The sequence below is a fragment of the Columba livia genome, chromosome 2, assembly GCF_036013475.1.
Source record: "Columba livia isolate bColLiv1 breed racing homer chromosome 2, bColLiv1.pat.W.v2, whole genome shotgun sequence".
Lineage (NCBI taxonomy): Eukaryota > Metazoa > Chordata > Aves > Columbiformes > Columbidae > Columba > Columba livia.
In genome coordinates, this window is record NC_088603.1 from 139,055,325 (window position 1) to 139,070,937 (window position 15,613).

The following is a 15,613-nucleotide window of genomic DNA, read 5'->3' on the forward strand; positions in this document are numbered from 1 at the left end:
ATCCCAATCCCATGGATGCATCACTGCTGTTCCCATTTGCAGGGAGGGCCAGTAGCGAGGCTGCGCCCCCTGTGTGTGTTCAAGCACAAGCTAAGACAGGGCACTGCACTTAGCAGCACTACATATACCACATATACGATGATAGCTCGGTCCTACTGCTTCTCTCTGGTTGGTTCAGACTGGGGTTCCCTACAGAAACTCACACTCACAGTCTCAGGTTCATAATCACAAGCACATTCACGGACCCTCAAACATCAGCATGGCCTCCAAGTCTGTCTAGTCCCCCTGCCAAGACCCTGAACCCTCTTACTGGGTGCATGGGTCTCCCTTTACTCGATGCTAACCTGGCTTGAAGTTTGCTGCTGAGTTTTACACACACATACACGCACCCAAGATTAAATTATTGGGTCTCCAGTTGTTGTCACGCAGACCTGCCGTCCCTTTCTCTGCTGCTGCCACTTACACGTTGTGAGACGTAGCACAGAACGGTGTCTCAAGGGCAGGAACGCACCACACGGGTGGCCCGTGCTGCTCTGGGAAGCCCCGCCGGCCGCGGGGAGTGTTTTAAGGCACCATCGCCAGGGCCAACCCTGCACCCCTGCCCCCGGCTCCGCCACTCGGTGCTGCACGGCGGCACCTCCAGCCCCTCCTTACCCCGCCCCGGGCCGGGCAGTCGGGAAGCGACCGCAGCGCCATGGGCTGCTCCAGCAGCGCCCGCAGCCGCCTCCCGGAGCCGCCGCCCCCCGGAGCCGCCGCCGGGCCGCCGCTGCGGGGTGAGCCGGGCCGGGCAGGGGCGGCGGGCCGGCCGGGGGCTGCCCGCGGGGCGGGCTGGGGTCGGGGTCGCGTTGCTGTGAGCTGGGGCGGTGGTCCCGTCCTGGGCAGGCGGCGCGGGTGGGCGTCCCGCGGGAGACCCCGAGGGCGGGACCCCGGCGGGATGCTCCAGGCTCTTAATTCTGCCCACACTGAGCAGGGAGCTGTGCCTGTGGAATGATGCCTCAACTGCTGATCCTTTTATATTAATCAGTTGCTGGCTTCCATACACTCCGCACTTTTTTTTTTTTTTTTCCTCTAACTTATTTAATTTGCAGACAGGTCCTGCAGTTGGTCCTTTCATGTAATACCTTATAAATCCAATGTTTTTGTTTTGGGTTGTGTTTTGTTTGTTTGTTCCCTTTAAAATAATAGTGAACTAGCAATACCTGACCCCACAATCCTTCCTTTTTCTTATAAAATTCGTACATCCACCCCAACACCCTTTACAGCACCAGCAATACTCTTGTGACTTTGATTTGGGTCAAGTAATAGCAGATTAATCTGGGGTGCAAGGTGTATTTGTAGAATGCTTCATAAGAGTATCTGTGCTATTCAGTGAAATTAAATACAACTTTGTTTCCATATTTAGCTCTTTGCTCCAAGGGAGGTTTGGAAACACTTTTATAAAAGCCTGAATGCTGTTGTATACAGAGATTGGCCTCTCTAGACAGATACATCCTGAAGATAGATATGTAAAGGTTGTTTGCTTTTCATTTTACTGGATTTCTTCCCTGTATTCCTGAGTAATAAGTATCATCTGTTGCTGTTATTCTGGCTGCAGCATCCATGTTTTCTGTATGGGTTTATTTTCCATTTGTTGCCTTGCTGTGTTGTGGTTTGTGACTGCAGAGGTGACAGCAGGTTGTATGGGGAAAGCGTTGTCTGTGCCACTGTAGAGCCAGCAGATGTCTGCAAACCAAGGAGCCTCACTGAAAATATCAGCAGAAATCTCTTTATGCTGTACCCACTGTCTTGTTTACCTGGTCAATGTACCATATTCCTCTGCCTTTCCATCCTCTGCTGAAAGATATTTGCACAGGAACATTGAAGCGCTCAGGAAAACAACTGAAGTAATTTATTCTGAGTATTTTAGGAATTCTGTCTAAAGGCCTGTTCGTCTTAGGATGGGTTATCAAATGTACTAAATACATAAGCTAATGTCATAGTAATGATAAAGTGCAGTTTGTAATTACGTTAATGGGGCAGTTACTGGCCAGGTATGTTAGTTATTTGCTAATTTAGTTTAATAAGAGTCGATAATTTGAAATAAACTTCTCTACATGTGCTAATAGGGAAAAAGAAATGTATTTAATTTCCTTCCATTGATGTGTAACTCACAAAAAGGTGAAGCTTTTCCAAAACAAAAAAGGCAAAGAGAAAAATACTGTAGCCATAACCTGTTGAAGTCGACTGTGCTTTTGATTGTTTCTCAAGCTAAAATTGTCTACAGCAGGGAAAATAAAAATGATAAATTTAAAAATGAAACAAAACTGGAAGGCATCCTAGGAATGTTGACTGCCACATGATGTTCATTCTTCTTGGGGATAAAGGTATTGAACCGATTACTGGGAGGATTTCTTTTTTCCATATTAGAGAATTCTTTGCATTTCAGATGAGAGCAGATGAATGCTCCCAGGGTTTCCAGCAGTGAGAGTCTTGCATTGCATGGCAGTATTTTATAATCCAGTTTATATAAAACATGTTGATGAAGAGAGGACTACCTGGAAGTTATGCGGTTGATGTTTATAGAAGCTGCAGGAGGTCCCTAGTAATAACAGGCCTGAATTGTTTCTCTAGATGGTAACACCAGGTGAAAACTCTGTATAACATGCTAGTTTTCATGGCTCATTTATTTCTGTCTGTAGGTTTTAAATGCTCCCTGTCCACCCAGTACCAAGCAAGGTGAAGACATGAGAAGTGCCTAAAGAGATAAAAAATAAAACATGAAAACATCAAGTCTATGATCTCCAAGCATACACTGCTTTTTTTTTTTTTTTTATAGTAATTGCTTAGAGTAGCTTCAGATGTACTTGCTGTTACTCTGATTGGGTATCTGTTTCACATTGAGCCTTGTGTTAGGAATAGGAGTGCCTGTAAGACAAGGTGTGATAGAGATCCAGGGAAGGTAAACAGGGTAATATATTTGCTATTCCTTGTAACACAAGAACTGTGTCACTTGGTGAAATGATCAGCAGCAGGCATAATATCAGCAATTATGTATTTTACAGGGGGTGTGAGTGGGTTGTAGACCCCGTTGCCATTGGTCATGGTAGAGGTCAAGGGCATAAATGATTGACAAGGAGCTTGGGCAGGTTCACAGAGGAACATCCACAGGTGGACTGAGACCTGTCTCCATGGGCTGGGTCCCTCTGCCCCTTCCACTGCCCCACGGCAGCTGTCAGGGTGCGGCCCCAGGTGGGTCAGTGGTCTGATGTGTGTAGCTGAGTTTACCTCCTTTTTTTAAGTTGCATTATAAATTGCTACACCTCTGTGGATTTGGAGAAGCTGGTTGGACATTCGATGGTTTTACAGTTCCCAGGACAAATGAGATTTTATGTATTGCACAGTCAAAGTTGGTTTCTGTCTGACTTGACCCTCCAGGCTGCCTGGTTCCTGTTCTTCTTCTGGCTTAGCTGTCCTTCCCCAGGTCCATAGGCACAGGCTAACTAGGTGATGCTTGCTGGAGAGGTGTTTTACTTGAATCCCTCAAAAGAAATGTGAATTTATCTTAAGAGTAGTAGTATTCAAGCAGCTGCTCCTAAAAGCAGGATGTATTACATTTTTTTACTGTTCATCTATGTGTGTATGAAGTATCATATGGTTCTGCTTTACTGACTTTGACACTGAAATAATAGTTTTCTCGGAAAATACAATTTGTCCAGTTTTGTAATTGTTATATAAACAGATTTTGTGCATGAATTCCCAGGGTTTTCATCTTTACATTCCTTTGGAGAAGATTAAGTACAAGCTGTTGTCAAACTGAATTTAATCAGAAAGTTATTAAGTCAGTCTGATAGGTAGGTATAGCTCATTTTGATTCTTTGCCTTTTATCCTTAAATACCTGTCAGAGTGATTTTGCCATTTCTTTATTCATAAATTTCATCTGCCAAAAAGGCCCATTGCTTTACATAGCCAATAAGTTGATGGAAGATGACAGAAACAGAAGTTTAAATTTGGCTAGGCTTCCTGTTGTTGGATGTTTTATTAGACAAAGCGTACTGTGCATGGTAGTTTGGTGTTTTAAAAGACAGACAAACAGGTTTTTGTTTTAAGAAATAAGCACTGCTCACCCTCTGGGATGAGAAAGTTCTTTTTGGTGTTTTTTGTTCAGCCACCTGAAGGCACCACCAGAAGTTTCTCCCATGCAGCCCAGGGCAGCAGCTCCCTCCTGTTCAACACATTGGTTGTGTGCCTGGTTTGGGGCAGGCAAAGGTGTTTCTTTGCACAGCATCCTGTCACTGGCAAACCTCCGGCACATTTCAGATCTGCAAGGCAAAGTGTAATAGGACATTGGCCTGTAAACAGGTCAGCTCTTCTCATATAAGATCAAGTCATTGTTCTCTTGAGCACACACTGCACATGAAGCCATGAGCAGCAGATTTGGTGAAGGACAGGAGGGAGCAGTGCTTGTGCAGTCACCTGTGGGTCTAGTTCTCATCCAGCTTACATGCCCATTCATCAACTATCTGTAATTCTCTTTTTTCTTTCCTTGCCCTGCTGTAACTAAAAGCATCATCAGGTGAGAACACCCAAACTGCAGACGATCATGAAACCATAGCTGACCAAACGCAGTTGGACCCGTTGGAGGATGTGAGTCTTGCCTCTGAGGAGACAAACCCGGGTGAGCATCCGCCAGGAGAGGAGCCTGCAGCCGTGGTTCCAGCCCTGGAAGGAAAGATTGATTCGGTCGGTAAAAGGGAGGAGCCAGAGGGCACTGAGCCCCTGCCTGCAGGAGCGGAGGAGACCTCTGAGCTGCCATCTGTGAGGCGGGAGGAGAGCATTGGTCCTTCACCACCAGCACCAGGAGAAGACACTGGGTCACCATCACCAGGACCAGCAGAGGACAGTGGGCTGGTAGAGGGCAGTGACAGCTCTGTAGTGGAAATCATCGAGAAAGTACATATTACTGAAGAGGACCACCTCATTGAGGGTAATATTTGTGCTTTCATAAATTCAGGAGACCAAATTCTGGCTCCAGGGACTTGTGCATGGGTCCTTTTGACTTTACTGAGAGCTTCACATGAGCTTCTGGAGTCAGAATTTGGTCTGAGGAGTCTGTACAATGTGGAGCGTAGAAGAATGTGGCTGGGGAAGCCTCAGACTCACAGGTCCAAGCTGTAGTAAATTTAATCAGCATTTCCAGCCATTATCTCTGCATTTCCAATCATTATCTCTGCTATTTCATTCCATGCTCTTATTGTTCTTAGCAGGTACAATGCCCCATTATACTCCTAATTTAAAATGTTGTGTTTCTGTGTAGCTCAGACTTGCTCTTCAATATTTACAGAGACTAAAGGCTCTATTACTTAGTTACATGTATTAATTATAAAGCAATTGTGCCTGTGCAAATGAAGCTGGAGGGTGCATGTCTGGATGTAGAAGAGAAAGCATCTCTTGGATGCACCCTTTGCATATCCAACCTGTCCTAGAAGCCTGGCTACTACACAAGCAGAATAGAAGTAGTAGTGAAGGGTAATAGAGATGAGCTTTCCAAAAATATTTGGAGCCGACTAGCTGGGGAAGAAGGCTGCGTGGGGAAGAAGTCTGCGTGAGGAAGCAGTGGTGTCTGAGATGGCAGGTATTTCTGAGTGCTGTGAGAGGGACCTTTACCGGGAGGCATGGTCGTTGCCAGAGATAGCAGGCTGTGCTCATCTTTGGGTTAGTGAATCTCCCATGGGCTGCACACACAGAAGGTGAACACTTCTCAGAAGGAATCAGATTTCTCCTAAATGTTACAAAGCAGTTCAGTGAGCAATTAGATACTTCCAGGGGGAACATTTATTTGGGAAATAAGCACACGATAATTATTTGTGGTATCAGCAGCCTTTCTCGCTCCACATCTGCCTGGACGAATTGCAAGATGCAGAAGGACTGACCTGTGTGAGGCCCAGAGCCAGTTACGGTCACTGCCCCAACCCTGGGTCTCTGCTCTGTTCATCTCTGAACTGGCTGTGTAACTCTGACTCTTTGCATCCCAGTGGCCGAGCATGGCAGTTGGCTTGTCCTGTCCTATGTCTCTTCACAAACTGCTTTTGAAGTTTGCTCTACATAAAATGGGCGCCTATCCTTTGGAGTGAAGTCTCATTTTATGTAAGCAGTAAATGGCTGGATGCTCACCTGTAAAACACGTAGTCTTGCCTAGCTGGAAATTCCAATTTCATTAATCACCATTACTAAGCTTTGGGGCACAGTGCTGGAGGCACAGCAGTATGCCCTGGATGTTGTGGTATGACCTCATGTCCATGGAAACACATTTACAAATGACCATTTGCCTGGAGATCTGTTATGGGGCTTTGGCCACTGAGCAGTTCGTGCTCTTGCGCTAAAAGTGAACAAGGCTTTTGGGAAAAAGAGTTTTGCTCCTATTTGTTCCAAGCAAGAAGTAATATCTTAACCTGTGTGCATTTTCTTTCCATGAGGTACGTGATGAAGAAGGGACCTTCCATTTTCATGCTGTGGTGAATATGATACTAAACATTTGTTTTGCTTTCCTTTATTTTTCAGTAGCTGTGCAAGTAATGCAAGTAAATTAATTAGGCAGCAGCCTCCCAGGGAAAGCACAGTTTCAGCCAGACTGGCATGTTACTGTGTTTTCTGTTTTGTTTCAACTGCAAATAAAATTGCACATGTATCAAATAAAATTCCGGAAAAATGGTTTGGATGGAAATAGTACTCATGATGTGTACTGAATAGAGCGTCAAGGGGATTTTGTGCAAGCAGCGGGAAAACTTTACGGGCATGAGGCTGGATGTAGCTGGATGATGGAAAGTGGTTGGGAGCATCCCATTCATTCCCTACGGATTCGTTCAGGGGGTACCCTGGGAAGGGACATTGGAGAGCTGGCAAAGTCAAGTCAATTTCCAGAAAGGAGCGAGGACACTTGGTGCTTTTCTCAGTGGATCCTAATTTGATCTCCATGGTTACTGTTCCCAGGTGAGATGGGAGAACAGGTGGAAACTGAGCTGCTGAGTGAGTTAGTAAGTGGAGGGCCTGAAACAAAAGAAGATGAAACAGGAGAAGCTGTGGATGATGCAGCAGCGACAGAGATAGGTATGTTGACAGAGGAGGGAAGGACCACATGGGTTATTGTTTAGGAGACACAAGAGACTGTGTTGTCCTTAATGAGTACATCTTGCCATCCTGCTGATGGCTTACAGCTGCTTTCTGCATTTTAACACAAGAGAGAGAATCATAAATATTTTTGTTTACATTAAGAAATATATTTGGAAGCAATCAATTGGAAGTCATGCTTTTTACATGGGTTGTTGTCTTTCTATAATACCATGAGTGATACTGGTGATAAATTAACCCACTTTGGGGAGAATGTCAGACTGTAACATGCAGTCTTAGAAAATAAAAACCTGTGTTAAAATCATGATTCAGCTCACTATTATCTGCAGACTAATGTCTTAGCACTGCTTTGTGATTTCCATTCCGTGCCAGACAGTCATTTTAGATCCCCTCATTCTCTTTATCAGCAGAAATCAGCAATGTAGGGCTGAGATAAAAGCACATTGCACAGCAAATGCAGTGACATGGTGAGAAGAAAAAGTCCCATGCCAAATAAAGTGCTTTTGGAAAATCATCACACCAGTGAAGAGAAGAATTCAAGGGGATAGGACTGTCCTTGCAGCAGATTTGGAAATTATGTTCACAATTTTGTCATCACAGTCTTTCTGCAAAAGTTATTTCTTCTTCCTCCACATTCACTAAGAACCCTCTGCATTTATTTTGAGTTCACCATGTAAGGTATTTGCGTGCCCCAGAAGGCAGAGGTTACCCTGGGGTTTTGCTGGAATGTAGAAAAGGATGAGTAGGGCAATGCAGAGACCTCTTCTCTTCCTCCCTGGAATGTTACTACAATGATTGAAACCACTTTTCCCCTCTCCCCTCCCTCCCAACCGCTGGCCTACGTAGCTGTGCTCAAAATTTTTCTGGGCTATTTCTATAATTCGGAAGAGGACAGCTTCAGCAGGAAGGGTGGGACATACCTTAAACCAGCACCTTCATGACTTCCAGATGAACCTCTTGCACCTGGGATGAGACGTCTTTTGTTCCTCCCAGGGCCAGTACCTGCTCCAGCCTTCGAGCTGACAGCAGCAAGCCAGCATGTTCCACCTGTGCTATGGAATAAAGGAAAAAGGTTTGCAGCATGAGCGCTGCAGCCTGGGAGAGCAGCAGAGTGGTGGTCAAGCAGTTTGGTCAAGGTGTATGTGCCTTTATGACCTTGTGATTACTCAAGTAGAATTAGATAAGCAGTGATCAAAAAATAAACCAACAAAACCAAACACTCACCTCCCTAAAATTCTCATCTATATAGCAGCTGATCGGCTTTATACTTTTACTTTTTAAGCTAGCCTGTGAAGACAAACTATTGTCAGCCATTGGCAGCTGTGCTCTTGCAGAATCTTTATACTTATGCCATATAGCTTTGTCTGTGAAATCTGAAAAAGTTTATCAACTCTACTGGTTTTTAATGTGTTGCCTGTATGCTTTTGCAAATAACTATCTGTGAGTTCAGCAAGGCACTTAACTTGCTTCTGGGAAACCTTAAAGAACAGCATCCTGCTCCTGAAGAGTAAGAGATTTCATCAAGTAGCAATTACAGCTTTATTTAAATACTTACTTTTTGCATTTACCTGCTTTGACAATGTTCTCACCTACAGTTTTGTAAGAAAGCAGAAAGAGCAGCCCTGCTTCTGTGTCCATAATACATTTCAGATGGTAGGTGTGTATGATGCAGACAGCTCAGAGAACAGCTGTGGGCAAGAAAAGCAAACAACATTAAGAACGGAACAGTGGCCATTTAAATCTGGGTTGCTGTTGTGTAAGGGAGCAATTCTTCCATCTTGAAAGGATATTGAAGAACTAGAACAAGATTCTGGGCAGGGAAGCAAGATCGCTAAAGGGAATGGAAAAATTCTTACTTTGAGAGAGATTAGAAACATTCAGAGCCTTGCCTCTGAGAGGGCATGACAAAGAGGGTCTGAGTTGATTCTAGTGCATGTGTAATACTGCTCTGAAGGTAGCTGAGGTCCAGTTCAGTAAGTCTGTTGAATTCAAAACAACTAAAGGGTATTTTTTTTCCACAATATATTGGCAATGTTCATGCAAATTAATGTCAGAGTCTGTCACAGAGAGTCACTGCAGTTGGACGTCTCTCTCCCATCACCTGTATTCTGCTGCAGAATTGCCACCTTCCCTGTATTTCCTACCCAGCCTTGTGGCAGTACCATCATTTGCTACAAGGAAATCTCATGCTTCCATGTTCCCAGCCTAACCTTGCAGGGTCTTCTGGCTGGGAAAGAAGTACCTTGAGCTGGAGCAGTACAACGCTATGCTTTCCCCCACTCACACCCTTGGGTACCATCTTATAGCTATAAAGAAAGCGAGGGAGACTCATAGCTTCTTAGCTGCTTCTGGCCAACATGCAGTTTCAGGGGCTGGGTGGAGTTCCTCAATCATACCTTGTCATGGAATAGTTGAGGTAGGAAGTTACCTCTGGAGCTTGTTTAGTCCAGCCCCTCTGCTCAAAGCAGGGTCAGCTGGAACATGTTGTCTGCTTATGTTTTGAATATCCCCAAGGGTGTAGACTCCATGAATTCTGTGGGAGCCTGTTCCAGTTGATCAATTGTCCTTAAAAAAAAAAAAAAAGGTTTTCTTACACTTAAATGGAATACCCTGTACTTGAACTTATGTCCTTTGTCCTTATTTAAGATTTAATGTCCATGAGATCTCTACCTCCATGTCAAATATGACTGAAATTACCCAGTGACTTCAAAAGTTGTTTAAGAGGCAAGGCAGAAGGGTGAGGAGGAGCATAAGACTGTTGCAGCATAACTGGATTTCATGGAGGTGATGCTAATGTCTGTAAGGGCAAGGCTGTGTGTGAATGGGACAGAGGAGGAGGGAGCAGAGCCAGGGGCTGCTTCAGGTCTACATAGAACATCCTTACAGATGTGGGAGAAAAGTAGATAGGAGATATCCCCTTCATCTTGTGATGCTCCCAAGGAGCCTTCACTTTGAATTCCTGTAAGATTTAGTGAATATCAAGTTGTACCCTCCATTAATTGTCAAATTATTTTTTCCATGTGTTTCAGAGACAGCTAATAACAAGGAATAGAAGTTATGTCTCTATGACCATCCTCATCCTGGGCCTGCTCTTCTGTCCACATGAACACTTTTAAATTTTATTGGGTTGGGAAAATAGAAAAGCTTCTATGGATTGAGCCACAAGCCACAGACAAGAGGCATCAGAAAAAGTTTTGTATAATATGTATTTTTTGAAGTCAAGCTGCCAAGGCTCCAAGTGTTTGAAATACCTGAACTTTCACCTTCCTGCTCCAGAGGGCCTTCCGTACACAGCTAGCACAGGAGGACAATTTTCCAATGGCAGTGTGACCATTCGGTTTTCAATTAGGATTTTTTCCAGGTTCAGATAACTAGCTTCAAACCTTCAAAACTTTAAACCAGCATTCTATAGGGTAAAGAATACAGTGTAGCTTTTTTGTTGTTGTTTAATGGTAGTATGCAGGCAATTTCTTGGGTGCCTGTACTACCACTGTATGGAGCTGCTGAAGTGTAAAGCATGTAGAGGACTGGAAGATCAAAGTGCCCATCTACCAGGCTGTAACTAAATGCAGAGGTTATTCTTCCGGAAAATGGAACATAGACAAGGTGCAACGTTCAAGAACCAACTGGGTGTTTGCTGCTCGCTCTCCATTTTTAACACAATTTTATTGCACAGCTAGTAATACAACATATGTGGTGGCTTTTGCAAAAACAGGGAAAAGAGGACATTTTTAACTATGAGTTGGATGTTTCAGGCTTATGGATTCTAGCATCCTTAAAATATAAAGATAACTTCACGGCTGTTAGCATTCATCATGATTATTAACCTGTCATTAGCTGTGTAACTCCTCATACACATTTGTAGCTTCTAAAATAGATTTCTAACCAGAGACATATATAAGCCTGTTCCCAAATGAGAAGTCCTCTAGTATATTTCCCTGTAATGCTGTCCTCCAGAAGAAGTAAGCTATCAGGGACTGTCTTGGTTATTTTCCAAAATGCTAAATAATCATTTTGGAGCTGAAGATGCGTGGCAAAGCTTGCAAACAAATTTCCTGTGAAAACAGGCCCTGAATATAATTGGTGTTATGGATCAGACAGAGAAAAGAAATTTGTTCTGATGGTGAATGTTGCAAAGGCACGACACATCATTATTGGGGTCTGTGTTTACAGGATTCTCTGGCATAAAGAGATAAGGTCAGTTATCTAAAAATGACAAGCACATGTTGGTATTTTATTAGCTTTATTGTATAAAAGGGCTTCACAACATTTTTACAGTCACCAGAAAATTATACAAATCCCCTGTATGAGCTAATTTTTGTGCTGCATGTGCACATCTGACCCCAGCTAACTTCAGTTTGTATTAAATAATCTAATTTATATCCTTGGCCTATCAGCCTTTTCTATAAGCTGATATTCCTTGGCTAAATCACTAAATCTAAGGTTTTCTGCTTATCAGCACTCTTACAAACTTGTCAGCATAATTTAATACCAGCTTCATTTAATGTTAGGAAACACCATGAACTTATAGAACCAAAATGCATACTTTTTTTTTTTATTTTTAGGATTTTTTGGTAGGTGGATGTTGCAGAGTTTTTATTTTCACTAGCCTTCTATAACCACAGAATCACAGAATGTTAGGGATTGGAAGGGACCTCAGAAGATCATCTAGTCCAATCCCCCTGCCGGAGCAGGAACGCCTAGGTGAGGTTACACAGGAACATGTCCAGGCGGGTTTTGAATGTCTCCAGAGAAGGAGACTCCACAACCCCCCTGGGCAGCCTGTTCCAGTGCTCTGTCACCCTCACTGAGAAGTTTCTTCTCATATTTAAGTGGAACCTCTTGTGTTCCAGTTTGAACCCATTACCCCTTGTCCTATCATTGGTTGTCACCGAGAAGAGCCTGGCTCCATCCTCATGACACTCACCCTTTATATATTTGTAAACATTAATAAGGTCACCCCACAGTCTCCTCTTCTCCAAGCTAGAGACCCAGCTCCCTCAGCCTTTCCTCATAAGGGAGATGCTCCACGCCCTTAATCATCTCTGTTGCCCTGTGCTGGACTCTTTCCAGCAGTTCCCTGTTCTTCTTGAACTGAGGGGCCCAGAACTGGACACGATATTCCAGGTGTGGTCTCACCAGGGTGATAGAAGTTGGGGGCACAGCCAGGGCCCAGGAAGCCCCAAGAACTTCCGCCATCAGCTGCATCTCATGGCTGGTTTCCTTCTGCAAGCTGGGAATTCAGCTCAGGCACCATCACAGCCCAGCTCCCAAACACAGGCCATGAAATCAGTGGGGCAGCCCTACTGACTTCATGCAAGTTGCATGTTAGATCATAAGCTCCAGTTTGACCAGCTACGCTGGACAATTTGAAAGCATAAACCATGAGGAGTCCTGTGTCAGAGATCAGTAGTATTAACAGCAACAGAGGAGACAGCACTTGGAAATAGAATATGAAGATACAAGGGAGTCAAGATAACCTGCTCACCTCAGAGCACCTCTTTCTGCCACTGTTGTTATAGGGCAGACAGATGGCAATATATGTTCTTACCTCACTGTTCGACTTTTTCAAATCATTAAGCAACGCTTATTGGAAACAAGAGGAGTATAAGCCAGGTAATGACTCAACAGTGTCAGCCCTTCACAGTCATCTTCAGTCCTTACATATTCTGTGATTACAACATATTAAAGCTATTTTGCTTTTTCCTTTCTAAAATATGAAATATGCTTGACACTGTACTAAACATTAAATGCTAAATCACTTAAATTGCCACAAGATCAGAATTTGGCTGCTAGATGTATGCTAAACACTCCTGCCTACTTGGGGGCCCGGTGTGCCTGGTCTGTGAGCTACCAAAGCACATACTATGCATAAAGGGCCAAAAGGTGTGTGATTATTTGCCTCTGCAAACCTGCAGGCATCACCGAGATTGACAAGGGCAGAAATTAGTCTGTGGTTCAAAGAGCTTTCTCATGTTAAAGGCTGAGAAGTGGTTATGCTCCTATGTCTGTATTTACCAGATATACCTCCAGAGATAGGGCAATATGCTCTAGCTTTTTAATTTTTTAAAATTATTATTATTTTTTTTACCATAATCACAATACAAACCCATTTTCAAAACTGTTTAGCAAACACTAGACAATCTTCAGCCCTGAACTTCATCTAAGGCAGAGGTAATCATTCCATGCTGCATGGTGTGCTGGGCAAGTCAGCTGAAGGAACGATTTCCAAGCTAACAAGAAAGTTCTAGAAGGAATTTTGTTTCAATCACCAATAAACAGAGCCCTAGAACAGGAAGAGGTTAAATTTGCACCCTGTCAGCTCTGCGCAGAGGTGCATGCATGCTGTGTTTAGACATGGGAAGGTACTTGGCAACCTGGCTGGGGCTGTCTCTTTCCCTCAATGCTGAACTGCTTTCAGGTAAAAACTGCAGCAAGAGCAAGGTGCTTGGAGCAGATTAGGGCAGTTTAAGTTTGGCTGTATGTTTTAGCAGAGAACAAAATTTTATTGAAATTATGTACTGAGGTTTATTTTTTCCATTGTTTAATCTGTAGGGAATATAATCATTTGGAGAAAAAAATTACTAAAAGAAACACCTGATAGAACATGCAAATTTAAGCATTATTTTACTTTCACAGAAATAGAGGACTTTTTTTTTTTGAAGTTATATGTGATTAAACCAAATTTTCAATGGTGAGATTAGTTTGCCACAAGCTGAATTGCAACTTCATATTTTGCATGCAACAGCTCAGTCTAGCAAACAAAAGACTCTAACTTAGCTCTAGTTGACAGAGATTTCTTAAATGTTTGTATACTTTGCTGAAATAAGACCTAGGAGATATCCACAATACTTGCTTGTCATATTGGGTCATTATGGGGCTTAGCCTTTCTATCTTAAATAATAGAATTCAATAATAGAACTTTCCTTAAAAAATAAAAGTTTTAAACATCTCTCTGGAAGGCTGATTGTTCATGTTAATAACTGCTATGTTGTAGCTGTAAATAAGAGGTTTTTTCAGTTATTCTAGAAATCCTGTACCTAAAGAATACATATTTAGGCCTCAGGCTTTGAGGAAACCATGCAATTGGTCTCCAGCCAAAAGCTAAAGAATCATGGAGATAAAAGTGGATTTTAGTTCCCGACTTTTTTTTTTTTTTTTGAGTGGCACCTACTTAACTGCTACAAACATTTTTAGCAGCAGTTGTTGTGTCTTCTTAGCTGCATTCCAGCACTCATTTCTTTCAGATGCTTCGCTTACGTTGCAGCCTCCAGCTCTACCTTACTGGGTAAAGCAATGGGGTACTCACATCCCTTGTACCACTGAAGACAAAGGAGTTCTACCAAGGACTTATATCAGCAAATGAACAAGTCAGCACAAAGAAAGGAAAAAAAAAATAAACAACAAAAAGCCTCCCAAACTGCCACCCGCCATCTAGTGTTAGGTTGGCAAAGAGGCAGCATAACCCAAGTAAGGCAGGCAGTTATCACAGTGGAGAATAATGTGAAATAGTGTAACTGAAGTGCAAGAGCTGGAAAGCACATCTTACAAGCAGGAAGGTGAGAAACCACAAGTGGGACACTTGCAGTTTATCCAGGGATGGAAGATAATTCACACAACAGGGCTGTGGTATTGAGTGCAGGGGAGTTTTCAGACACGGCACTAACTGCACGAGCCATGCAAAGGCAGACACAGTGCTGCCAGATTGGATTTTTCCTGCACGCTTGCCATGTGAAAATCATCAACAAATTAAAGACTACACAAGATAACCACTGGTAGGTATGATACACAGAAAACAAATGACATGCACTCATGAGAAATGAAGTTTGGATTTCAGCTGTTGGACAGCTGAACTCAAAGTACTGTGTCTTGACCCGGGGCAAACCAGTGTTACACTCTCTCCTTGCTATTGCTGGTTTTGTGGCTTACTGTGCTGAGTGAGGTGGTCACACAATATGGGACTAGAAGCAGATTCTGAAGTCACAACCCTCTCACATACAAACAGCAGCCTCTGCCAGGAGCAGCCTACAGGGTTCCCTCTTACAGTAGGTTTGATGAAGCCCATATACTTCCCTCCTACTGAAATAGTACATTCTGCAGGCTGCTGTATGTAGCTATTTTTACTTTTTACAAAAAGAAAGTGAAGACATGAGATAATGCTACTGTCACTGTCCCTATATATATAATTAGATGGCCAACTTCACTGAAGAGAAAAAAAACCAACATATTGAAGTGAACAGATGAGAGCAAAGAGAAATTCTGTTCATTTTCCATCAATAAAACCAATACTATGCTCAGGCATATCGCTGTGTGGAAGACAGGGAATCAACTTTACCATGAGACAGATGACATTCAAACTAGTTCTTTAAAAATATGGTATCCATTTCTACTTGCTCAGACAGAAGATAAATGCAAAGATAACTTACTAGCATCACCAGTCTGACTTCTCAATATTGCTTAATGACCCCATCAAGCTGACGTTCTGTCTTTAATGAAGAGAAAAATGCA

General features: G+C 43.1%; 1 protein-coding gene across 1 annotated transcript; it reads left to right on the forward strand.

Moving 5' to 3' along the window:
* Positions 1–570: 570 nt before the first annotated feature.
* ERICH5 (glutamate rich 5) lies at positions 571–14,057 on the forward strand. Its single transcript, XM_065054067.1, has 4 exons — positions 571–773; positions 4,545–4,964; positions 6,968–7,084; positions 10,135–14,057. The coding sequence occupies exons 1-4, from the start codon at positions 695–697 to the stop codon at positions 10,155–10,157; spliced, it is 639 nt and encodes a 212-aa protein (XP_064910139.1). The 5' UTR covers positions 571–694; the 3' UTR covers positions 10,158–14,057.
* Positions 14,058–15,613: the final 1,556 nt, after the last annotated feature.